This window comes from Rhinolophus ferrumequinum, chromosome 18 (assembly GCF_004115265.2).
Source record: "Rhinolophus ferrumequinum isolate MPI-CBG mRhiFer1 chromosome 18, mRhiFer1_v1.p, whole genome shotgun sequence".
Lineage (NCBI taxonomy): Eukaryota > Metazoa > Chordata > Mammalia > Chiroptera > Rhinolophidae > Rhinolophus > Rhinolophus ferrumequinum.
In genome coordinates this window covers 60987274-61010088 of record NC_046301.1, presented here as the reverse complement: position 1 = coordinate 61010088, position 22815 = coordinate 60987274, and the positions used below count along the sequence as shown (strand labels likewise).

The following is a 22815-nucleotide window of genomic DNA, read 5'->3' as shown; positions in this document are numbered from 1 at the left end:
TATCCTTTGGCGCACAGGCCTCGGTCGTCGCCGTTGGCACCTACTGCCTCCCCCCACCTCTCCCATCCGCCATTGAACCCCCATCTGAAGTTCCCATCCCCGCCATTCAGGTTCTGGGGTCAGGACGCAAAGGAGCAGGCAGTGCAGGGGGCCTCAGTACTCGTTTTATTTTGCTGGAACCGGGGGGGCCACCGAGAAGAGGTCCCACGATTCCAGCGCAGGATCCAGACCCGGCTCAGTCCCGCCACTTGCCAGAGCGGTGCTTCTGGCGGCCCGGAGGCCGGTCTTCCTCGCCGGGGCGCCGTGGGGAAGCCCAGGCCTGCCTTTTCCTGTGCTCAGAGTCTCGGGAGTCCCTCACCCACTGCCGATGGCCTTCTTCGCGTGCCTCCCAGCCCCGGGGTAGGACTCCCCGGGGCTCCCTAGTGGCCCGTGGCTTTTCCGCCTTCCGTGGTCTCTCCTCCCTCCGCGGTCTCTCCTCCTTCCGGCGCCTCTCCTTACGTGGACTCTCTTTCTGCTGCCTCTCCTTGGGCCCTCGGTGGGCCAGGGGCGAGCACTCCTTCCCAGTGGCCTCCCCTTCGTCCTTCTCTACAGCCTCCGTGCTCCCAGGAACCTCAGTCTTCTTCCCTGCCTTCACCTGGGGCACAGGGGATCCGGATGGGGGCACCAAGGCCACGGGCGTAGGCTGCAACGCCGCAGTGTAGGGTGGTGGGATCAGCGCAGGCCTACACTACTGGCCTAGACCCCTTTCCTGAATGAGGGCCCCTCTGCCCAGTGTCGTTGAAAGAAACACTTACCAGGAGCGGAGCTGGCTCCTTTGGGGCCGAGCTTGGTGGGACCCATGGCTCAGGGACAGGTGCTGGGGCATCCGCCTCCCCAGACACCACATCTGGGAGAGGAACAGAGGTGATGTATATCAGCCTTCACCGAGAGGCCCACCACACTGTTCTTTCCAGACCCTCCCGTGAGAGCTCTCTGCCTGGGGACAGGCGAAGGGGACCAGCCGCACTCCAGTGGGTATGCTGAGGTTGGGCTGGATCCCTCCAGGCTCTGGGAAGCGAGTCCGGGTCTCCCCGGCTGCGGGGCCCCTCCTTCCCCCCAAACCTCCCTCATTCCAGTTGCAAAAGAACAGGTCATGTTTCTCCACGGGCTGCAGAAGCACCCTGGTGCAGGAGAAAGGAGTGCATCACCAAATGTGGGGTGCACACAGCCCATCCTGGGCATGCAAGGTCCATGGAGGGGGGCTGTTTATGGGGGAGGGAAGTGCACTAATGTCCATAATGGGAGGGGAAGCCCCCTCAAGGTCCATAGTGGGGGAAGGGGAAGGAAGCAAGCAAAGCTGGTCCTGCAGAGAGGGGCCCAGGCCGGACTTTGGAATAGCACAGTTGGTCTCTAAACAAGGTGCACAAGGCAAGGAGGGCAGAGGAGTAACCCCGCACAAGGTCCATGCTAGGGGGAAGGGGGTGCTCAAAGCAGGAGGGGGGGCGACGGGCCTGTCCATGGAGGGGAGCACAGATCCGACCCTGGGAGTGCAGGCTCACCGTGGCATAGCTGGAAGGCTGAGCCCAGCAGCGCCACAAGCGAGGCGAGCACCAGGCACTTGTTGAGTGACAGGTCTCCCCAGGGCAGCTCCTCGCTCAGGGCCGGGGGTGGTGGGGGCGGCTGCGGGGGTGGCACAGCCTGTGCCTTTTTCCGCACGGGACTCCGGGGGGCTGCACGAGCAAGTGCTTGGCTGAGGGTGGCACCAAGGAGCAGACCGACACCCTAAACTTGGCTCAGTCCTGCCCTGGCTGTGCAGCTCTGAGTAGGGGAACTAAGCTTGGCAGCTTCAATAGGATGTGGAGAATATTCTAGAAGATAATTAGCTGAATCATGAATTAGCAGAGGCTCCCAGCCCTTTTAGTTACTGCCTGTGACACCTGGACACCACTCAGCCAGAAGCTCCCATTGCACCCTGTCTCCCCCTGCCCCCAGGTCCAAAGACCAGCCCAGGACTGACTCCCCATGCCAGTCCATACCCAGTCCCCACCTCACCCCTGCCTCCTGCAAACCCACTTGCTCCTGTTTTCAGCCTCTCCTTGCTGGGTCCTGGGGCCACTTTGGCCACAGGCCCCTTTTCTGTCTTCTTGGGCCTGGCATCCACTCCGCCTGTGGGACTGCCCTCAGCCTCAGGCTCCCGAGAATCCTGTGGGGAGTCACCAGTCATCCCAGGTGTTTCCTTCCCATCTTTCCTGTGAGGGAGCTCAAGCCTTTGCCATGGGCTGTAGAAACCCATCCCCCTGGCCAGCATGTCCCTGACTGCAGGGGCATTCTGGGCTGAAACCCGAGGGCCCCAGCTACTCACCTGGGGCCAGCCGCTGGAGTCAGCCAGCCTGGGCATCACTGTTGGTGGGGAAAAAGGGAGATTCAAGGTCATGAGGTTCCCAGGCCAATCCCACCCTCCACCGGGCTCTGCTGGGCAAGGGCCTGCTCCTACTTTATAGATTGTAAAACAGACAGACTCAGAAGCAGCCTTGCCCAAAGGCACATAGTATTTCCCTGGCAGGCTGGGATCTGAACCCCAACCTGTGTGGCCAAGCCTCTCTGCTTTTTGGGCTCCTCACAGACCTGAGGCTCCCTGAGGCACCAAGGGGCCAGAGGTGAGAACCAGGAGTACAGTTTAAGCCAATGTAGGAGTCCAAGTCCTGGTCTCTGAAGATGAGCCACCTGGCTCAACGGGAGGATGGGGGCATGAGTTTCATGCTGCCAGTACCCCCGCGGGCACCTCGAGTCCTGTTCTCCTGAGGCCGGCCTGGATAGCGGTCATCCAGTGCAGAGAGGTCCGCACTTGCCTGGCAGTTGCCCAGGCCTCCATCCAGCTCTTCCAAGGCCCTGGTTGTCATGGAGATGTCTGAGAAGCAGTGGGTCCAAATGTGGGCTGTGGAGGGTTGGAGACAGGGAAGATGCAGCTTGCATTTACGAAGCCCCACTGTGCCTGGGCCTGACCTGGGGAGAGGAGGGCTCTGTATGCATGAATTACCCAACCCCTGCCTCCTCCCAGCCCTTTAATGTCCTTCTGCACGCAGACCCTTCACCTGGCAAATTCAGACTCATGCAGGGCATAGCCCAGGCACCCTTCCTGACTCCCCAGGCCTGCTTTGGGGCTCCTCCCCATCGCCAGCCTCTCTGGGGCCCCAGCATCCCTGAACACACAGTGGAGGCTGCTGCAAGCCAGAAAGGGCTGGGACCCACCCACAGTCACACAGAGATGAGCAAAGAGCCCAAACCAGAACCGTGGGCCCCAAGGTCGGCTCATGTTCTCTGAGACCAGGGACTATTTTTATCCAGTACCCAAGGCCCGCGGGACAGGCCAGTGTACAGCACAGCCCCTCCCCGGCCTTTGCCCCCACAGGGTCTCTCTTTAGACCATCCTCACCTGCCATTCCTGGCACCCAGTTCTCCCATGACCTCCTAAATCTAGGAACTCAAGCCCAGCAACCAGGACCAGCCTCATTCTGGCCTCAACAGGCAGAGGGAAGGTGAGGGGGTCCTAGGTGTCTCCCAATCCCAACACTGGGGTCCCTGTCTCCTCTCACTGCTTCTGCTCCCACAAGCAGAGGAGGAAACTGAGGCTGGGGACGGAGGCATTGGCCAGAGGTCACGCAGAGCTTCAGATCAAACCCAAGTCTGTCGGCTTCCCAAAGCCCTGCTTTTCAATTTCCCTAGTGCCTCAACTGCCAGCATTAGTTTGTGCCATCCCTGGGCAAAAAGACGACCCTTCCCTGGGGCTGGAGCCGGACAGTGGGGGAGGGGCCCAATTGGCAGGGATTGTATGCCGCTAGGTATGTACGGGGACAGCCACAAGAGTTGTGGATACCCCTGGACCTCAGAGATGCCTTCCCCAGACCCCGGAGACCCCAACCTCTGTCCAGGCTTCCCCTGCCCCACTTACTCCACAGACGCTTCGCTGGGCCTTGTGGACAGGATGGAGGGTGGCCCCAGGACAGACAGCAACAGGTGGCTGGAGGCAGCAGCCTGGGCCAATCAGCTCTGTGGCTGGAGTAGGAGGGGGAAGAGGGCCAGGCATAGCTGCTGCGTCTCCCCCCCTACAGCCGGAGCAGGCATTGGCCAGGGGTTACCTACCCCCACTTCAGCACAGAGCCACTGTCAGGCTGGCCACGGTGACCCTGGGAACATTACTTCCTGTCTCTGAGCCTCAGAAAAAAGGGCTCTGGGGGTGAGGGCACCCACAAAGGGTGGTCCCCTTGGCTTCTCTCATGGATTCAATCAGCAAGACTTTGCAAAGCATTGATTGTGTGCCACCCACATAACCAGGGTGACCTATGGAGGCCAGGGGCATCAGGAAGGGCTTCCTGGAGGAGGACCACTGCAGGAATGCAGGCTCTGCTGGCTGGCCTGGGCAAGGCCACCAGCTCAGAAGCCTCAGTTTCCTTATCTACAGAGTGGGATCACTCTCTCCCAGGAGAGTAGTAAGATTAAAAGGCATTAACCCATACTACATAACCACTCGATACCTGACGGCTATTTTGGTGTCATGACACCTATTCACACAAGCACACTTTTGTTTAGTTGATGACCAAACGCATCACACCAAGCCCAGCCCAGCTGGATGGGAAATTATTTGTCATCTTTTAAAAATAACAGCTTTGGGGGGCTGGCCTGGTGGCTCAGGCAGTTGGAGCTCCATGCATCTAACGCCAAAGGCTGCCAGTTCGATTCCCACATGGGCCAGTGGGCTCTCAACCACAAGGTTGCCAGTTCGACTCCTCGACTCCCTCCAAGGGATGGTGGGCTGTGCCCCCCTGCAATTAACAACGGCAAGTGGACCTGGAGCTGAGCTGTGCCCTCCACAACTGAGATTGAAAGGACAACAACTTGACTTGGAAAAAGTCCTGGAAGTACACACTTTTCCCCAATAAAGTCCCCTTCGCCAATTAAAAACAAAGAAAATCTTTAAAAAATATAACAGCTTTGGGCAGGCCCGGTAGCTCAGGTGGTTGGAGCGCAGCGCTCCTAACGCGGAGGTCACTGCTTCGATTCCCACACGGGCCAGTGAGCTGCGCCCTCTACAGCTAAGATTGTGAACAACAGCTCTCCCTGGAGCTGGGCTGCGGTGAGCCCCTTGGAGGCCGGTGTGACCTGCTGAGTGCTGCTGTGTGTTGCCGTGGGCTACCGTGTGCTGCCAGTGGCCAGTGGCCAGCATGAATGGCCAGCAGCCAGCGTGAGTGGTCGGCAGCCGGCGAGAGCTGCCGTGAGCTTCTGTGAGTGGCTGATCAACGACTGGTGACCGACAGCCTCAGCAGGGGGGAGCAGAGCGCAAGGCTCATAACACCAGCAGGGGCCAGGGAGCTGTGTCCTACACAACTAGGCTGAGAGACAACAGCTTGAACTGGAGTGGGGGGGGGGAGGCGGAAGAGAGGGGGGAAAAATAAATAAAAAATAAAAATAACAGCTTTATTGAGATACAATTCACACACCATACAATTCACTCTTTTAGAGACTACAATTCAATCATGTTAGGTACATTCATACAGTTTTGTCACCATCACCTGTATCTAATTTCAGAATATTCTATCACCCCCCAAAAAAGCCCCTTCTCTTAGCAGTCACTTCCCAAATCTCCACCTTCCCCAGCCCCTGACAACCACTAACCACTTCCTGTCTGTGGATGTGTCTGTCTGGACATTTCACATAAGTGGAATCACACACTGGGTGGCTTTGTGCGCCTGGCTATACACATACACATATAGAGTATAAGCACAGATATTAGAAACATGCACAGAAAAAAGGGCGGGTAAGAAACATACATCTATTTAGCTCCCTCAGTGAGTATCCATTGCTCTTATATGTAGCAACAACTTGCTGAAAAGGCAACATGGGGCAGGGAATTGATGGCAGAGCAGTTACGTTCATGCTCAGCCTATGAATGTTCTCTTTTTTCTATGACGAAACCTTTGTGAAAATATTTGAAATATCAAAAGTAAAGTACTGAAAAGAGTATCGAGGAGCATAGGAAAAAATACATAGAAAGGGTGCCAAAAAGAGTATACACTTTTTAAGAAAGGAAAAAACTATTAATTGTAATAATATATACTGATAAAGATGAATACCAGTCACGTTTGACTTCTGCAATGACAAGAGGTGCTCCAAGTGGTTCCCATCAGCGTCCAGACACTTCTGATTATGGCGAACTACTGCTTGAGCATACATAACATCTCTTAAAATGTGTAGACATTTTTTTGGAACCTCGGTACACACACACACACACACACACACACACACTCACACACACAAGGTCTGGCAATTAAGTTTGCGAACTCATCCTAGAAAAAGTGCTACACACCTCACTGCTGAATGTCACTACGGTCACCTTCGAAGTCCTCCCCTTGGGAAGCTATGCACTGATGCCAGTGCCTAGTCCACCCTTCAAAGCAATTTTGGAACTCTTTTTCTGGAATGGCCTTCAGAGCTGTTGTCATATTACCCTTGATGTCCTGAGTGTCATCAAAATGTTTTCCTTTCAATATTTCCTGTATCTTCGGGTAAAGAAAGAAGTCATTGGGGGCCAGATCAGGTGAGTATGGAAGGTGTTCCAATACAGTTATTTGTTTACTGGCTAAAAACTCCTTCACAGATAGTGTTGTGTGAGCTGGTGCATTGTCGTGAGGCAAGAGCCATGGGTTGTTGGTGAAAAGTTTAGGTCGCCAGGTCATCTAACTTTTTCACGCAGCCTTTTCCGCAATTCCAAATAGTAAACTTGGTTAACTGTCTATCCAGTTGGTACAAATTCATAATGAATAATCCCTCTGATATCAAAAAAGGTTAGCAACAGCGTTGCAACAAGTTTGCGAACTTAATTGTCAGACCGCGCGCTTGCGTGTGTGTGTGTGTGTGTGTGTGTGTGTGTGTGTAATTAAAAAAAACAAAACAGTCACCAGTTTGAGATAAGCACTGCTCGTTTCTGGCCATGCCCTGTCGTCCTTGGCAACTGTATGTTTTTACAGAGCTGTTGTGATACTACTGACACTTTATCATCCCCCACAGATGTGTGTGTGGATTTGTGGCCCAATTGCGGCAACTCAAAGCCTTCCTTGGGCCTGGTTCTTACCGCAGGCTGTTTGACGCAAATTAATGATAGTTGGTCCTTGTTTACTTCCCCCTTTTCTTGCTGCTTGGCTCAAGAGTTTTGTTCCTGAGAACAATGTTAGGAGAAGTGGCCAGGCTTGAAAATGGCAATGAACGTGGTGAAACAATGTCCAGTTTTTTTTATTTTTACTTTTTAACATTATATTCTGAAATTTTTCAAACATGCAGAAAGGTGAGGGAGTTGCTGTAGGTGATATTCTGCTGTGTTCACCCTGGGCCGCCTCCGTCTGACTGTCCATGGCTCTGTCTATTAAACTTTGTTTCAAGGTCAGCTGCTGGCATATAACGACTTCAGCGCACACCTCGTGCTAGAGATCAGTCAGAACCTGTCTGTGGCTTTCATGTTTACATGAAATTTACAGTGACTGAAATGTAAAGTCTTAAGTGCACTGTTGGATGGCTTTTGTCAAATGCACACACCAAGTGTCACCTTCCAGGGATATGTTCCCATCACTTCATGTATGAGTCTCCTGCAACTGCTGAAACAAATTACCATCAACTGAGTGGCTTAAGACAACACATTTATCGTCTCACAGTTTTGGGGTCAGGAGTCCCACTCAGGCCTCTCGGGGCTAAACTGAGGGAGGGCAGGGCTGGTCCTTCCGGAGGCCCCAGGAGAACTGTTTCCAGCCTTTTCCAGCTTCTAGAGGCACCGCGTCCCCAGCTCGTGGCCCCTCCTCCATCGTCACAGCCAGCAGGGCAGCCTCTTCCATGTTTCTGACTCTGAGCCTCCTGCCTCCCTCTTATAAGGACCCTGTGATGACACTGGGGCCCCTGGGGAATCCAGGGTCATCTCCATCTCAGGGGCCTTGACTTAATCCCATCTGCACTTAATTCCCTTTGCCAAATAAGGGGACATGTCCACAGGTCTCACGAATTAGGTGTGGATATCTTTGGGGGCTCTTATTCAGGTGACTACACTCTGCGAATCTTTTTTAAAAATCATAGTGAGACCCTCAGCCTCCCCCACTTATCCCCATGTCCTAACCTGGCCATACTGGACACCCAGCATGGATCCTCCATCTTTGACCTGCCATTCCCACACTCTCCGCTGTCCATTCCCAGCAACGTAGCTCTCACCACCTCCAGGAAGCCCTCCTTAACGCCTTCTTTCCCTCCCTGCAGTCTGGGGGCCCTTCACTTCTCACAGACTCCCTTCTCCTAGCAAGGCACCTCCCCTTGTCTGATTTCCCTCAGTCCCTGTCAAGCCCAGCCAGAGCAGGCTGCCTTGGCCACCTGTGCCCATCCTGAGCCTTTCACTAGGGTGGTCTGCTGAGTGTGGAGGTTGCCTCTTTTAGAGTCAGCATTTGTAGGCGTACCCAGATTAGGCAAAGGAAGGACAAAGTGACACTTGGGAGACACTGGGTAGTGTCTGGGGACATCTGTGGTTGTCACGACAGGGGGTGCTCCTGCCATCGAGTGGGTGGGGGCCAGGGATACTGCTCACTTTCCCCCACAGTGGCCCCAGAGAACAACCTGGCCCGAATGTGGAGAGTGGGAATTTCCTGCCTCAACAACTGAACACTGCACGCTCCATAACCAAGATCCTACAGGAAGTAAGTAAGCCTTTCAGTGCCAGACGAAATCTGGAAGGAGATTCTGGTCTGGCTTTGGAGTTTACAATGTTGGGGGTGGCAGGTGCCTCCGTTCCTTCACCCTAATTCCCCAGCCCCACCCCACCCCAGCATGCCCTCGCCACCACACACAGGGAGCAAAGCTGATGACGACATTCCCCATCCTGCAGTCTGGTCACTCCCAGCTCCCTGACATCAGGCAGAGGGAGCTAGCTGTCCAGGAACCAGAACCCACCCTCCTCACAAGGGTGATATGGTAGTGCTCCCTACCTCCCTCTGGGAGCCCTCAGAACCCCTAAGCCCGGACATGCCCTGCCCCGACCCTACACACACTTCTTTTCTCCTCCACCCCTGCTCTTTTACAACCTGTTTCAGTCTGTTTTTTACCAACAAGCTACATTTTTATCCCCTTTCCACACACGATGATTGCAAATTACCCCACACTTTGTCCAGAAGCAGCACACAGCTGCCACGGAAAAAAGAAGTCTCCTCACTTGGAGTCTTAGCACCTGAGGTTTCTGGGGGTTCCCCACCAAATGAAGGGGCCTGAGCGTTGCCTAAAATTCATCCCCTAGATTCTGGCCCAGCAGGGAAGGAATTCTTGGAGACACCCAACTGGACCTATTCTGTGTGGGCTGCAAGGGCCACAGTCTTGAACCCACTGTGCTGGGGGTCAGGGATGACCTTGGTCAGTTTCTGGCCTCACTTAGGAGGTGCAAACACAGTGTGACCCAGTGACCAGTAGCCAGCCATTAGCAGGTCTGCATTCTGGACTCTTGGCCCAGAATTCTCCGGAGATCTACCAAGAGGAAAAAAAACACATTTTTCGGAGGCGCTTCCAGCCTCAAGAAAACAAGGCCTAAATAATAACAAAGATACTAATTCTACAAATATGGAGGACATTCAAGAAGCACCCTAGGATGGGTGGGTGGGTGGGTGGGAGTGAGCCCTCCCAATGAAAGTGAGTGCCTCTATGGAAAAATTGAAAACAATTACAAAGTTAACTAAAAATGCATCTGCTTTATGTTTTCACATTGAGACCATGAGCTGCAATTCTAAGCAATGTCATCCATTTAATAGTCTTCCTCTGGGAAAATTATTTGGTTTGCCAAATAATAACAATTTGCAATTGTTACAGTGTTGAGTTTTAATCATGTGTATTGTTATGCATTAGATATTTTTATTACTTATAAATATTGTATAAGTAAATAAATACTGCATTCCACAGGGAAGGGAATTTTGAGATACAGGGGGATTCAGACACATGCTGTGCAGAGTAAATTTCTATCCATTTTGTAATCATTCAAGGTCCCTTTGGGGAAAGTTTGTGTGTCTAACCCAAATAGACACAGTAGATTGGGAATAAAAATGAGATAAAAAAGACAAAGACACAAATAGGAGTTGCTTCAATTCCATGTAACATTTTAAGTTTCTATTTGTATTTCTATTTCACCTAAAACGTGAAACTATGAAACAAAGTGGGACCCGAAAGGAACAGTATTTTCACTTGGTAAGTGCAAAATTTAGTTCTGATATGTTTTTCTAACTTAAACTGCCAGGAATGATATCTTTGCTTGGGGATAGTTCACACATGAAATATCTGAGTTTGTCTGCAAGGAGTAATATTTTTATTTGTTAAGCCCAAATGTTAGACAAAATATCTTAAAATTTGAGTATCTTTAACATTGAAAGTTCTTTTTTCAATTGTAAGTTGTTTTAAGACGTGAAAGACTGAATCCAGAAAACCATCATTATGACCGATCATTATGAGGTTATTACGGAATATAATTTTGACCTATTGATGGGTGAGGGCGCTGGGACCCCTCTTCCCCCCAAATACCCACGGCCTTGTCGCCCCAAGCTGCCGGGGAGGGGGCCCCTGCTGGAGAAAGGGACCCTAACGAGGGCGACAAGGACCACGGCGGAGACTGGGCCACCGCGAGACCCCAGAAAACGGACCTAGCACCGCGCCCCGGGTCGTGGGGGCGGAGAGGGCGGAGGGGGCGGGTTGGTCGCGCGCGCGCGTTCTCGGCGCCACGGTGGCCCGCCCCCTAAGCATCTCGCCCAATTCACGGCGTGGTCTCGCCCCGACCCCTCGCGGTCCGCCAATTAGACGCCGAGAGGGGCGGGCGCGCCTGGTTTCCTGGCGGCCTCGCCCCCTCGCGCAGCCGTGCTCCAGGAGGCGTGGGGGGCGTGGCCTGGGCGAGGCGGCTATAAAAGCGAGAGGCGGTAGCGGCGCCATTTTGCGAACGGCGAGCAGCGGCGGCGGCGCGGAGAAGTGCAGCGGAGGTTTTCCTGGTTTCGGACCCCAGCGGCCGGATGGTGAAATCCTCCCTGCAGCGGATCCTCAACAGCCACTGCTTCGCCAGAGAGAAGGAGGGGAATAAACCCAGCGCCACCGTCCACGCCAGCCGCACCATGCCGCTCCTCAGCTTGCATACCCGCGGCGGCCGCAGCAGCGAGAGGTGAGCGCCCCGCCCCCGCCCGAAGCTTCCAGAAGTGCCGCTGCGCAGGGCCGCGGGGGGCGGCCTCCGGGCGCCACGGAAGTCCTGGGAACGCGAGATCCGCTCTTTTGTCGAGGGGGCAATCACGCGGGTGGCGAGTTCTTGGCGAGGTGGGGGCGGGACGGATCCGGGGTCCCGGGCCTGGCAGGCTATTGGGGGGGCGCGGGGGCACCTGGCTGGGTCTGGGAGCCCGCGGGGGCCCGTGGTCGAGTTTGCGGAAGGGCCGCGGGATCGGGGGTCGGATTTGGGGAGTGGTTTGGCCTGAGGCCGAGTCGGGCCCTGAGTCCCATGAATCTGCACTTTGCGGGCGCGGCCTCCTAGCGATGATCGCGGGGATCTTGAGCACTCCGCGGGTGGGAAAGTCCAACCAAGCGGGGTTTCGTACCCCGCTCTCCGTTGTGGTCCCCCTGGTGATCCCCCTTTTTGGCCCCAAAGGGCGTCTGTCCGGGTGCGCCAGGCCTCCGAGGACGCGCGGGGCGAGGCGGCGCCACGTAGATGCCGCCTGGACCTTTCTCGGGGTGGCGACCCGACGGCTCGCCGCGCGCTTACAACCCCCGGTCCTTCGTCCCTCTCCTTCCGTTAGGGACGTTTTAGTTGAACGTGGTCGTGTCCGCCTCCGAGGGGCGGGGGACCGAGATGAGGTTTGCCTGTTGCAGTAGTTGGCAGTATCCTAGACCTTCCACTACCCCGGCTTTTTACTAGCTCCACAGGGCTGTCGTGAGCTGCAATTCCCGCGGGCCGCGGCTTGGGGGGCCCCGATGGGAGTCGTGCAAAATGGAGGCGACTTTGGGGCTTGTTTACACTGCGCAGCAAATGGCTGCTGGCGCTCCCGACTGCGCGATTGTGAAAATCTCCCCCGGGGCACAGGGCCGCTCTGCCGAGATGACGCAACCCCGAGGCCTGCGGTGGGGAGGGGCCCCTCCGCAGGCCTGTCCCCGCCGCGCGCCCTGCCTAGTGGTGGGCCGGCAACAGAAGGGCTGCCAGAGAGGCGGCTTCGTGTAAAAAGACAGGTTGCTGGCCGCCTGAGAAAGCACTAGAACTTCGACTTTTGCTGCGGACAGCGAAACGGGAAAGGGGAAGCTAAAATGGTCTGAGTTAGAAATGGGAGGTGAAGTTTGTCGGGGAGGTAGGATTGGGTTGGTGAGCCTTTATGCATGTCTTAACATAATTAATTCAAGGACAAAAGACCACCAAGTGGGATTTGAACTCGTTAACTGAGGCAGCCAATTACTACTTGTCTCTGCCTGGGGCGCAGCTTTTGAGCTGACTTGGGGCAAACATCAGATTGGGAGGGGGAGGCAAGGAGTCCTGGGTGGGCATGGACTCTGGAATACCTTGGCCTTCAGCTGAAGGCCAGTGCCACTAACCAACCCGTTTTTCTCCAGTTCTAGGGTCTCCCTTAACTGCTGTAGTAACCTGGGTCCAGGGCCTCAGTGGTGCTCCTGATGTCCCTCACCCACCCCTGAAGATCCCAGGTGGGCGAGGGAATAGTCAGAGGGATCACAATCTTTCAGCTAATTTATTTTACTCTGTAAGTATTGGGGCCCTGGGCGCCCCAGCAGGGGGCAGTGGCTGTCCACTGGCTGGCCAGCCCATCTCTCTGACATTTCTTGTGCACCCACTGTGAGCCAGCTGTTCTGTCTACATGACTTCATTGATTCTCAGAATCTTGGCGTGGGGGTTGGGGATCAGGGACACACGGGCTGAGCTGCAGCCCAGGCCCTGCCCAAGCCACAAGTAGCCCTTGGCCAGCTCCCATTTGTGCCTCAGCGTGGGGCTCCTGCCCCGACCCCGCGCCGGAGGCCCTGCAGCAGATTGCAGCACTGCAGGGGGCTGGGTAACTGGTCATTTCCATTCTTTTCCGATTTCCCAAATGGTGATGCTGAGGGGGAAAGACCCCAGTGTCGGTGTCTAAGGTGCAGGCTCCTTCACAGGATAATCGGCTGACTGTAACAGAGGAACTAACATCTAACCACAAGACGAGAATTCTCAATGTCCAGACCAGGCTTACAGACGCCAAACACGTCAACTGGAGAGCGGTGCTGAGCAGCTGCTGCCTCTACATCGAGGTCCCTGGCGGCGCTCTGCCTGAGGGGAGCAAGGACAGGTGAGGGCAGGCCCAGGCGTGTCCCCGCGCCAGGGGAGGAGGGAAGCCCGACTCAGCCAGGCTGGCTATCATCATTTTTCGGGTGGGGGTTCTCTTTTGAAGCAGTGCACCAGTAATTCTCAGGGGATTCCACCCCAGGGGACACTGGGCCATGTCTGCGGACATCTGTGATTATCATGACGGGGGGTGTTTTGGGCATCGAGGTGGGGGTAGGGCCAGGGATGCTGTTCAACCTCCCACAGTACCGGGGAGGACCCCCACAGAGTGACTGGCCCCAGTGTTCCCAGTGCCAAGGGGGAGACCTGCTATAGACCTGGAAGAATGGTGCAGCCTGTGAATCTAGCCCCGGAGAGAAGTGGGAGGTGCAGGGCTGGGCCCCTCCATGGGGGGCAGGCAGGCAGACCCTGATGCTGGCACTTCAGCTTCGCAGTTCTTCTCGAATTTGCTGAGGAGCAGCTACACGCTGACCACGTCTTCATTTGTTTCCATAAGAACCGCGATGACAGGGGTAGGTGATTGCCCATTACCAGCCAGTCCTGCTGGCGGGAGGGGAGAAGGCATCCATTCCCCCTAGGTGGCAGGACCAGGGTGCAGCCCAGCGTCCCGTTCTCAAATCTTGGTTTCTCAGTCCTGCTGTCCATGGGTCCTGCCACACCCTGTTGGGTGTCCTCAGTCTACTCTGCCCTCTTCCCATTACTGCTGAAGCCCCCTGGGGCCTTGTGTTAGGGGCCCGCTGGGTGGGTGGGCATAGCCCAGGGTGCTGGAGGCCCCACTGGCTCTGACACAGTTTGCTCTGCAGCCGCCCTGCTCCGTACGTTCAGCTTTATGGGCTTTGAGATTGTGAGACCGGGGCATCCCCTTGTCCCCAAGAGACCCGACGCTTGCTTCATGGCCTACACGTTGGAGAGAGAGTCTTCTGACGAGAGCGAGTAGTGACCGAGCCGCCTGCGCCCCCTCACCTTCACCGCCACCCGCAGGTCATCACAGACCGCAGCCCCTTTACGTGTTATGCTTTGTGGGTGCTGTGACCATTGGCTGGGGCTGCAGAATGCCAGGCCTGCTCCCCTCTTCTGGGTTTGTCCGCATGTTGTAATTGTGCAAATAAACGCTCACTCCAAATTAGCGATATATTTCTTGAAGTTTAATATTGTGTTTGTGATACTGAAGTATTTGCTTTAATTCTAAATAAAAATTTATATTTTACTTTTTTATTGCTGGTTTAAGATGATTCAGATTATCCTTGTACTTTGAGCAGAAGTTTCTTATTTGAAGTTTTGGAAACAGTCTTAGGTCTTAACTTGGAAAGACAGGTATTAATCTATCCTATTGATCTCAAAAATCTGAATAAAAGTGATTACACCTCCAAGACCTGCTTTGGCTGCCTGTGTTAATGTGCCAGCTGGTGCTTTGGGCCAGGGGAAGGGCCTTGGTTACCTGGGCTGGGGTGGGACAGCGCCTTGTGCAAGTTCCTGAGTGACCCCTTTTGAGAGAGACCGGCCTGCGATGGGAAGCCAAGGGCCTGGTGTCTCTGGCCACAGTCAGGTGGTTGTGGGATGTGTTGGCTGATTCAACCCCATGGGTGTGAGGCTGTCTTCCCCATCCTGGCTGCCTCTATGCCTCACCTTCCATCCAGCGCAGCCCTGGATGGCAGCCTGCCGCTCCTCTGCTCTGTGTCCTTCCCTGCAGTGGCTAATCCTGGACACCGTCCAGCTTCTTGCCCACCTCTAAGGGTCTCACCTCTGGGGCCCACTGGGTCTTTGCCAACTGGGGTGTAGGTGTGACTATGAGTCCCCGCGCGACCTAGTCGCTCCTGGGGAGGGGCTTGCAGTGCTCTGCTGCGACTGGAGCAGTCTTGGCAGAAATGGGTGCTGCAGTGGTGGGGGGCGTTGCTGAAGAGGCAGGATGGGCGGACTGCGGCGCCACCTGCTGGCAGCATCTGGGAGCACCTCCCACGTTTCATATCCAGGCCTTGGGTGGGAAACAGACCGCAAAGGGAGCATTTTTTTTTTAAATTTGTTAGGGTGACAGTAAATAAAATCATATAGGTTTATAATGTACAGTTCTATAGTACATCATCTGTACATTGCATTAATGTGTTCACCCAAAGTCAAATCTCACCATATACCCCAGGGGGCCAAAAAAAGGTATAAAACTGGACCCTGGTCAGTGTTGCTTAAGCAGCGGTTTGCCGTAATCAGAAGTGTCTGGACGCTGATGGTAACCACTTTGAGCACCTCTTGTAATTGCAGAAGTCAAACGTGATTTGTATTTATCTTTTGGTATCGGTATATATTGAGTTAACAATTTTAATAGTTTTTTCCTTTCTTAAAATGTGTATACATTTTTTTTTGGCACCCTCTGTATTTCATTTGCTTTACCTTTTTTTACTTCCCTCCCCTTTTCCCTCTGGTAACCACTAAACTGTTGTCTGTATGAGTTGTTTGTCTTGTTCATTTGTTTTATGTCCCACATACGAGTGAAATCACGATTCTTGACTTTTTCTGCCTGACTTATTTCGCTTAGCATGATACTCTCAAGATCCATCCATGTTGTTGCAAATGGCAGTATTTCATTGTATGGCTGAGTAGATTCCATTGTATATATGTACCACACCTTTGCAAAGGGAGCATCTTTTACGGAGGAGGAAAGGTGCTGGGGGAACTTGAGTGTATTTGGGAGTGGGGTGGGATACTTAGCAGCTACCTGAGTGATGATGGATCCAGTGTCCAAAGGTCTGGGGGGACAGAACTGGACACACACTCCCAGTTTATGTGAGCAGGGCAATGGCAGAGAAAGGGCATTGGGGTTGGGACATTGAAGGATGAATAGGAATCTGAAGCAGAGGAGTAGAGGGGAGGGTGTTTCCAGTGGAAGAAACAACTTGGGCAAGGCCTGGAGGCCAGAAAGTAACTCCAAGGATGAGCAATGTAACAGGAAGGGTTGGCCAGAGAGCTTGCAGTCTTTGGAGGAGCCCCACTGTATTCTGAGGGTATTAGGGAGTCATGGGAGATATCTGAGCAGGAGAAGGACCTGGTCATTTCTGAGAGTTAGAAGCACCCCACACACACACACACACACCCTCCCCCACACCCCCACACCCCGCCCCAGGATCACCATGGTCGGGGAGGGGGAGTGAGGAGGCATTACTGGAGGCTCCAGGCCAGGGCAGTGGGACCTCTCAGCTCTCCTGTGTCCACTTTTCAGAGTCATAAACTGAGACCCCATTCTCTTCTTCAGGACCCCTGATGAGTCTTGCATACAGTTTCTTTATTCCATCATCCTGTGCTATTAATTAAGCACCCTATTTTCAGGGAACTCACAGTGACAGGTAAGAGACGAGTAAATACTTCCAGGTGGTGATTAGTGCTCTGGGGGGGGGGGGGGGGAAGAAGGCGGAAGCAGGGTGAGGAGCTTAGAGGGCCCAGGAGGGGCAACTTTATTTACTTAGAGGCGGTGGGATTGGAACAGTCTGGCCCTGGGGGAAGAGCCCATGCACAGGTTAGGCGGCTGGACAGAATTTAGTGTCACAGAGGAACAGCCAGGAGGCCACGGTGGGTAGAGAGAGAGAGAGTTGGGAAGGTGGCAGGACATGGGAACATTTGGGAGGTGAGTTCAGACTCCAATAGGGCGGGCTGTGTTGGGTGGGCCCCCCTCCCCCTGGGGACCTGAAGTAGCTCTTGACAAGGACGTTCACACTGGAGGGGTCAGCGCAGGGGCTGCTCCAGGGCCAGGGGTGCCTCCCACATGGGCACGGGAGGGGTGTCCACGCTCTGTGGAGACAGGGACTGGAAGACCCCAGCATGAGAAAGGCACTCTGGCTTCTGGAAGTGGGGAGAGGGGTTCCACACACTCAGAGACACTGATTGGCAGGGAGTGTTCACACCTGGAAGAGATGAGTGTCCCTGGCATCAAAAAGGCTCAGCTGGCACTAGCCGTTAGCCTCCTTCCTTCCTGGGGAGGCCTTGGGGCTACGTCCCCAACATAGAAGGGGCAGGCATTGCGGGGTCGGGGAAGGGGGTGGCACCTCTTCTGTATTCTCTGCTAGCCTTCTGGCTCCTTCTGGAAGGAGGGATCCACTCTATTGTGGAGACACTGCCCCCAGCCCCAGCTCTGGGAATGGGTGCCTGCCTCTTGGAGAAGTCCTGGAACAGGCGCATCGCTCTGGGAGGGATCAGCCCCACAACAGCTCCAGGGCGCCGCCCATCGAGGCCTCGGTGGCCTCTACCAGGTATTCACAACACAGCCAGTCCTCCAGGCCGGGAACCTCCCCACCAGCGGCCCGCTGCGCAAGGTGCAGGACCAGCAACGCGCGGCGCACCCGCAGCCAGGGCCCCAGCGATGTACCGCGGCCTCGTAGCTCGTATCCCGGCCCCCAGAGCAGCGCCTGCAGCGCGCCGCGCGTCAGGGTCGCAGAGGGTTGTACGCGGGCCAGCTGGGCTGCCAGGCGCTCCAGGCCCGCGGTCAAGGGCGTGGCCAGGGGCACGCGGTCGAGCAGCGTGCGGAGCAGGCGGCCCAGCTGTAGCGCGTGAGCTCCCAGGGCTTCCGAGGGCCGTGGGTAGACACGGCCGAAGTCTGCTAACAGCAGGCGCTGGGGCCCGGAGGCCGCGCAGCCCCGCGGCGCCACCAGCAGCAGGTTCTCGGGACGCAGCTCGGTCAGGGTCGCGCCCCGGGCCTCCAGGTGCTCCAGGGCTCTACTCAGCTGCAGTAACATCAGGGCCACGGCCCAGGCAAAGTCCGGGGGCCTCTGCGCGCCTGCCTCCACCAGCCACTGGGCCACCGTGCGCTCTGGTACCTCCGCCGCCAGCACCACGGGGCCGATCCAGGGCGCCTCTGGCAGTGCACCTTCGGGCACCAGGCCACACAGCCCCTGGAGGTTGAAGTGTGGGGGCAGTGAGGCCTGCAGCTCCAGGCCCCACGGGTGGGGCTTCTTGGCTCCTGGCTTGGGCACCTGAAGGGCAGAGGGGGCCATCAGTGCCTGACCCAGGAGCCCCCCCAAAGCAACAGAGCCTGCCCCAGAGGCTCTATCTGTCCTGAAGCCACCCACGCCCACCCCCAACCTATCCCCACTCTGGTTTTGGAGGGGCATCCTGCCCGCCTCCAGAAGCAGGGGTTAATTGTAAATTCAGTTGTTAGTTGCCAAGATGTGGAATTAAACGCCTGCCTGCCAAAGGAGTGGATTCTTCCCACTTGGTAAAGTGGGAGGTGACAGCTAAGGTGGCAGAGCTGGGCTGTCCAGTAGAAATACAACGCTGGCCATTTAAAAGTTTTCAGTAGCCACATTAAAATAAAAATGGAAAGAAACAGGTGAAAGTAGTTTTTATAATATATTTTATTTAACACGATATATCCAAAGTGTTATCATTTAACAGGTCATCGATATAAAAAATATTGAGAGGTTTTACATTATGACTATGTTTTGATACTAAGTCTTCCAGACCAGGTGTATATTTGACACTCAGAGCATATCTCAGCCCTGGACCAGCCGCATTTCGCATTTCACGTGCTTAGAAGCTGCACATGGCCAGCGGCTGCAGTACTGGACAGCAAAGCTCTTTCTAGAAGATCAAGAGATCAGCAGGTCGGTGGATTACATTAGAATCATCTGCCGGGGGTGTTTAAAAATTACAAATGTTAAGGAGAGATTCGGGGGACGGATACTTAAAAAATAAAGTCCCCAGGGGCCTCTGAGATGGAGCCAGGATCCTGCTGTCCACTAAAGAACTCACAGCCAGGGCCTTTTGTAGTTCATAAGCCTGATGATTGGGTGTTCACACTGTTGTGTGAGATGTGCCTCCCTCAAACCTTGTTGTGGGCCGGCCTGGTGGCTCAGGTGGTTGGAGCGCCGTGCTCCTAACGCCAAGGTCACCAGCTTGATTCCCACATGGGCCAGTGAGCTGCTCCCTCTACAGCTAAGATTGTGAACAACAGCTCTCCATGGAGCTGGGCTGCCTTGTGCTGCTGCTCCAGCTGCTGTGCAGGCTGCCATGAGCTGCCGCGGGCTACCGTTTGCCACTGTGAGTGGCCGGCAGCCATCGTGAGCGAGCCAGTGAAAGCTGCTGTGAGTGGCCGACCAATGACTGGCCACCTACTGCCTCAGCCAGGGGGAGCACAAGGCTCATAATACTAGCATGGGCCAGGGAGCTGTGTTCTACACAACTAGACTGAGAAACAACGGCTTGAACTGGAGTCGGGGTGGGGGGCAGAAGAAAGGGAAAAAAACCAAAAACAAAAAACAAAAAAAACCTTGTTGTGACATCGGCACATTGCTCATCTGACATGGAAATAAACCTCACAGCCAACAGCCCCCTCCATGCTCCAGTCTGCAAAATGGGCCCACAGTAACACATTCCATCCAGTTGATGAGGTTCCTCCATTTGGTGATGGGTCTGACGCTTGGTAGTATGGCTTATTTAACAGGATTTTTTTTTCTTAGTGGTACGTAAAACAAAAGCATCTTAGGACGAAACGTGCTGATATTCGCATTATTGTTATTACTTAAAGTGGTAGCTGTCAGCCTGCTGTGGCTGGTGAACTCAGTGGCTTGCTAGCCAGAATTCCCTGGGGAGTGAGTTAAAATGCAGATTCCTGGGCCCCTGAGTGGTGTGAGGAGGGAGTTTTCATGAGACTCCCAGGTGATTGAGAACCATGGTTCCAATGGCTGACAGTGTTAATTTCTGTTAGTTCCAAAATAAGCATTTGAGCCCAAACTGCAAGTGTGGGTTAAGCTTAAGACGGAAAGTTGGGGAGCCCTCTGAGGAGGAGGGCTGGTGGCTGGGCTCACCTTGGCGGCCAAGACATGCCACGCCTCCTTGTCCACCTGCACAATGCGGTAGTAGAGGGTGTCCCCGCTCTTCACACAGGGCAAACTGTCCAGGAGGCGGAAGCTGTGGTGGGGGCGGCAGGGGCCCGGGCGGCCCCCTAGGAACCGGGCCTGGAGCCGGGTGTGCACAGCGCGGAGACCCTCCAGCTGCCGGGCCGCCAGCACAGTATGCACAGCCTCTGGGCAGTGCAGGTCATGGAGGGACAGGCCTAGCTCCATGTCCAGTGAACAGAAGGGCAGCTCTGCAGGGGGACAGGCTGGCCTGGCCTCATCGCCACCTGCCTGGCTCTCATCCACACTACGGGACCCCAGAAGGGGCCTTGGAGGCTGCCCTGCTGGAGTGGGGCTGGGGCTGAGGGCCCTGTGGGTGGGCAAGGACAAGGCCCTGGCCAGGGTCTTCTTGGGGAGGGGTGGGGGCAGGTGCTGTGGGCCCGTGCAGGAGGACCCGGATGTCGGGGTTCGGCAGGCCTTGGAGGGCAGCAGATGGGCACGGACCTCACCTGTGAGGAGAGAGTGGGGGGTGAGGGGGGTGAGGACATGCAGAATATGGGGCCCTGGATGCACGACTCCACTCCTCAGCTCCATGCGCCCATCTCTGAAATGGAAATCAAACTAACACCCAAGTGCCCCGTGCATGGGGGGCAGAGACGCCATCCCCATGTATAGATGAGGAAACAGGCTCAGAGGAGTGACAGTGAGTGGCAGAAAAGCATCCGGCCTGGCACCAGGTGACCCCACTTCCCTGCGTGGCTCTGGGCAGCTGACCACACCTCTCTGAACTCCAGTTTCCTCATTTTTACAAGCCGATGAGCCCAGACTTATTTATTTTTTTTAAATCAAAGCTGGGGGAAAAGCTAATATAATTGAGTTAAACGGTCATTAGGCAGAAAGTTCCTTAAATGGTAAAGAGAGACTCCACCCCTTTGCTCGGGGCACCCGCCTCCTCCCAGCCCAGACCCCCCTCCATGGCTCACCGAGGTTGCTGTACGTGGGCTGAGTTGGCCAGGTGGCAGCATTGAATCCAGGGGTCTCGGTGGGAGGGTCTAGGCTGCTCATGCTGCTGAGTGGGGCTTATACGTGGGTAGGCACATGCAGGGTGTCCGTGATGGCGGTGGGTGGGTGTGCACGGCTCTACGTGAGAGCAGGGGAGTCTCCCATACCTTGGTCCTCTTGCCCAGCCTTGACCCTACTGTGTGACTCTGGGAGGGTTTCTTGCCCTCTCTGGGCTCCTTTCCTCATCAGCAAGACAGGAATGTCGCTTATCAACCTTTCAGGGTGGTGGGAATGACCCTATACTTTTGTGACATGGATAGAATGTCCAGCTGTGACCGTGGGCTCTCTGGGGGACAGTGGAGGGCCAGTGACAATATTCAGGGACCCGAGCTTGGGTCTTGTCCTCAGAGCTCAGCCCCGTCAAACCGATACCAGCCAAGCCCCAGCCCTGCCCCACCCAGATTCCAGGTCACCCCAACCTGGAAAAGTGGCTTCTACCCTCTCCCTGCCCCAGCACCCCTCCAGGAGATCCCTACCTTTAGGACAGGAGTGACCACGGGCAGGGGACCTTGCGGACAAGTTCCCAATAGCTGCAACCCCTGGCTTCCCAGGACTGTCTGACCTGTCACCGGCAGTGAACCGGAAACGCCTTGCAACAGTTAGACCGCAGGCCAGGGCTGGGGTGGGGGGCCTCTCTGTATCACTTCCCCAGGGACTGGCTGCAGGCTTACTCAAAGGTGGGGACAGCTTTCCCGGCAGAAAGAACAGCCTGGGCAAAGACCAGGAGATGGGACCTGGAAGTGAACAGTTCCAGGGCTAAGAGCAGGATGAGAGCATGTGGGGAAGATGGGCTGAGGTCCTGAGGCCACTGGAGATGAGCAGCAGTGGGGAGCCTGGGGAGATTGGCAGGGCCAGATATTTGAGGCCCCCCACCTTTGAGGAAGGCAGGGAACCCCAGCAATGACTGTTTAGGGGAAAACGCAACCAGGGTTCTTTCCTCTGTGGCCTTCACTTCCTGGAGAACCACTTTCCCTTCTGTAGGACCACCTGAGAAGGCCCCAGTGCGCGTGAGCCCCCACACACACACACACCCCCACCAGGACCCTTGGACTGGGATCGAATACTTCCTGTGTTCTGAGTAGGTACAGCTCCATTCAAGCCCAGCTCTGTTCGGACTTGCTGTGGCAAGTCCCTGCCCCTCTCTGTGTTCAATGAAGAAAAGTGTCTCCCACTCTCTTAACAGCCACACTAGCTAGATTTCTCTTTAAAAAATTGAATCATCTCACCCAGCACTGGGATCGCCTCTTCCCCCACCCCGCACCCCAAGAATAAGACAGGATTCAGGAAAGTGGTTTGAACCAGGGACTTGGCAACCCCTGCGGGTGGGGAGATTGTTTTGCCCGCCTTTGCTGTAGGAAGAATAGGGTCTCCTAGGGAGGGTCCCACAACCTAGCACCCCCCCACCCGCCAGTTTCTTGGAAATCAGGCACAGAGGGCATCCATCCTACAGCCCCTGACATGTCCCTACCCTGCTTCTGCCTCCTGCAGGGCAGTAAAGGAATCTTCTTCCCATGCTCAGATGGGGAAAGTGAGGCCCAGAGAGCACCTGTTGGGTGGCAAGTGACAGGCTGTCCTTGACCATGACTTCTCCTGACTGCTCTGAGTCGGTCTGCC

At 55.3% G+C, this 22815-nt stretch overlaps 3 protein-coding genes and 1 pseudogene across 8 annotated transcripts; 2 read left to right on the top strand and 2 right to left on the bottom strand.

Annotated features, from left to right (window-relative positions):
- Positions 1 to 152: 152 nt before the first annotated feature.
- Positions 153 to 7856, bottom strand: JSRP1 (junctional sarcoplasmic reticulum protein 1). The gene is made up of 8 exons (XM_033135482.1): positions 7797 to 7856; positions 3929 to 4082; positions 2762 to 2914; positions 2342 to 2379; positions 2053 to 2182; positions 1539 to 1709; positions 795 to 886; positions 153 to 682 (listed from the first exon to the last, which is right to left on the bottom strand). The coding sequence occupies exons 1-8, from the start codon at positions 7854 to 7856 to the stop codon at positions 236 to 238; spliced, it is 1245 nt and encodes a 414-aa protein (XP_032991373.1). The 3' UTR covers positions 153 to 235.
- A 3088-nt stretch (positions 7857 to 10944) lies between these two features.
- On the top strand, positions 10945 to 14694 carry OAZ1 (ornithine decarboxylase antizyme 1). The gene is given in 6 exon segments (XM_033134224.1): positions 10945 to 11182; positions 12607 to 12664; positions 12666 to 12752; positions 13156 to 13328; positions 13751 to 13836; positions 14128 to 14694. Coding segments are annotated over 6 exon segments (684 nt in total). The 5' UTR covers positions 10945 to 11036; the 3' UTR covers positions 14262 to 14694.
- Positions 14695 to 16743: 2049 nt separating this feature from the next.
- PEAK3 (PEAK family member 3) lies at positions 16744 to 21761 on the bottom strand. 6 transcript variants are annotated; one of them, XM_033134219.1, is made up of 4 exons: positions 21678 to 21761; positions 21123 to 21443; positions 20110 to 20648; positions 16744 to 18276 (listed from the first exon to the last, which is right to left on the bottom strand). In XM_033134219.1, the coding sequence occupies exons 2-4, from the start codon at positions 21202 to 21204 to the stop codon at positions 17500 to 17502; spliced, it is 1398 nt and encodes a 465-aa protein (XP_032990110.1). In that variant the 5' UTR covers positions 21205 to 21443; positions 21678 to 21761; the 3' UTR covers positions 16744 to 17499. The 6 variants fall into 6 exon arrangements, with proteins under 6 accessions (XP_032990110.1, XP_032990113.1, XP_032990114.1 ...); XM_033134222.1 differs by having other exon boundaries at positions 21123 to 21208; positions 21678 to 21751; XM_033134223.1 differs by having other exon boundaries at positions 21123 to 21205; positions 21678 to 21751.
- LOC117038573 (uncharacterized) lies at positions 19061 to 19152 on the top strand (annotated as a pseudogene).
- Positions 21762 to 22815: the final 1054 nt, after the last annotated feature.

Excerpts from the sequence above, each read along its gene's own strand:
- PEAK3 (XM_033134219.1), bottom strand. The coding sequence starts at position 21,204 with ATGAGCAGCCTAGACCCTCCCACCGAGACCCCTGGATTCAATGCTGCC. Across the intron at positions 20,649-21,122 it reads GCCCACGTACAGCAACCTCG|GTGAGGTCCGTGCCCATCTG; the intron begins GTGAGCCATGGA and ends CTCTCCTCACAG. Across the intron at positions 18,277-20,109 it reads GGCATGTCTTGGCCGCCAAG|GTGCCCAAGCCAGGAGCCAA; the intron begins GTGAGCCCAGCC and ends TCTGCCCTTCAG.
- JSRP1 (XM_033135482.1), bottom strand. The coding sequence starts at position 7,856 with ATGGAAGAGGCTGCCCTGCTGGCTGTGACGATGGAGGAGGGGCCACGA. Across the intron at positions 2,915-3,928 it reads CCCAGCGAAGCGTCTGTGGA|CCCACATTTGGACCCACTGC; the intron begins GTAAGTGGGGCA and ends AACCCTCCACAG. Across the intron at positions 2,183-2,341 it reads ACTCCAGCGGCTGGCCCCAG|GATTCTCGGGAGCCTGAGGC; the intron begins GTGAGTAGCTGG and ends GACTCCCCACAG.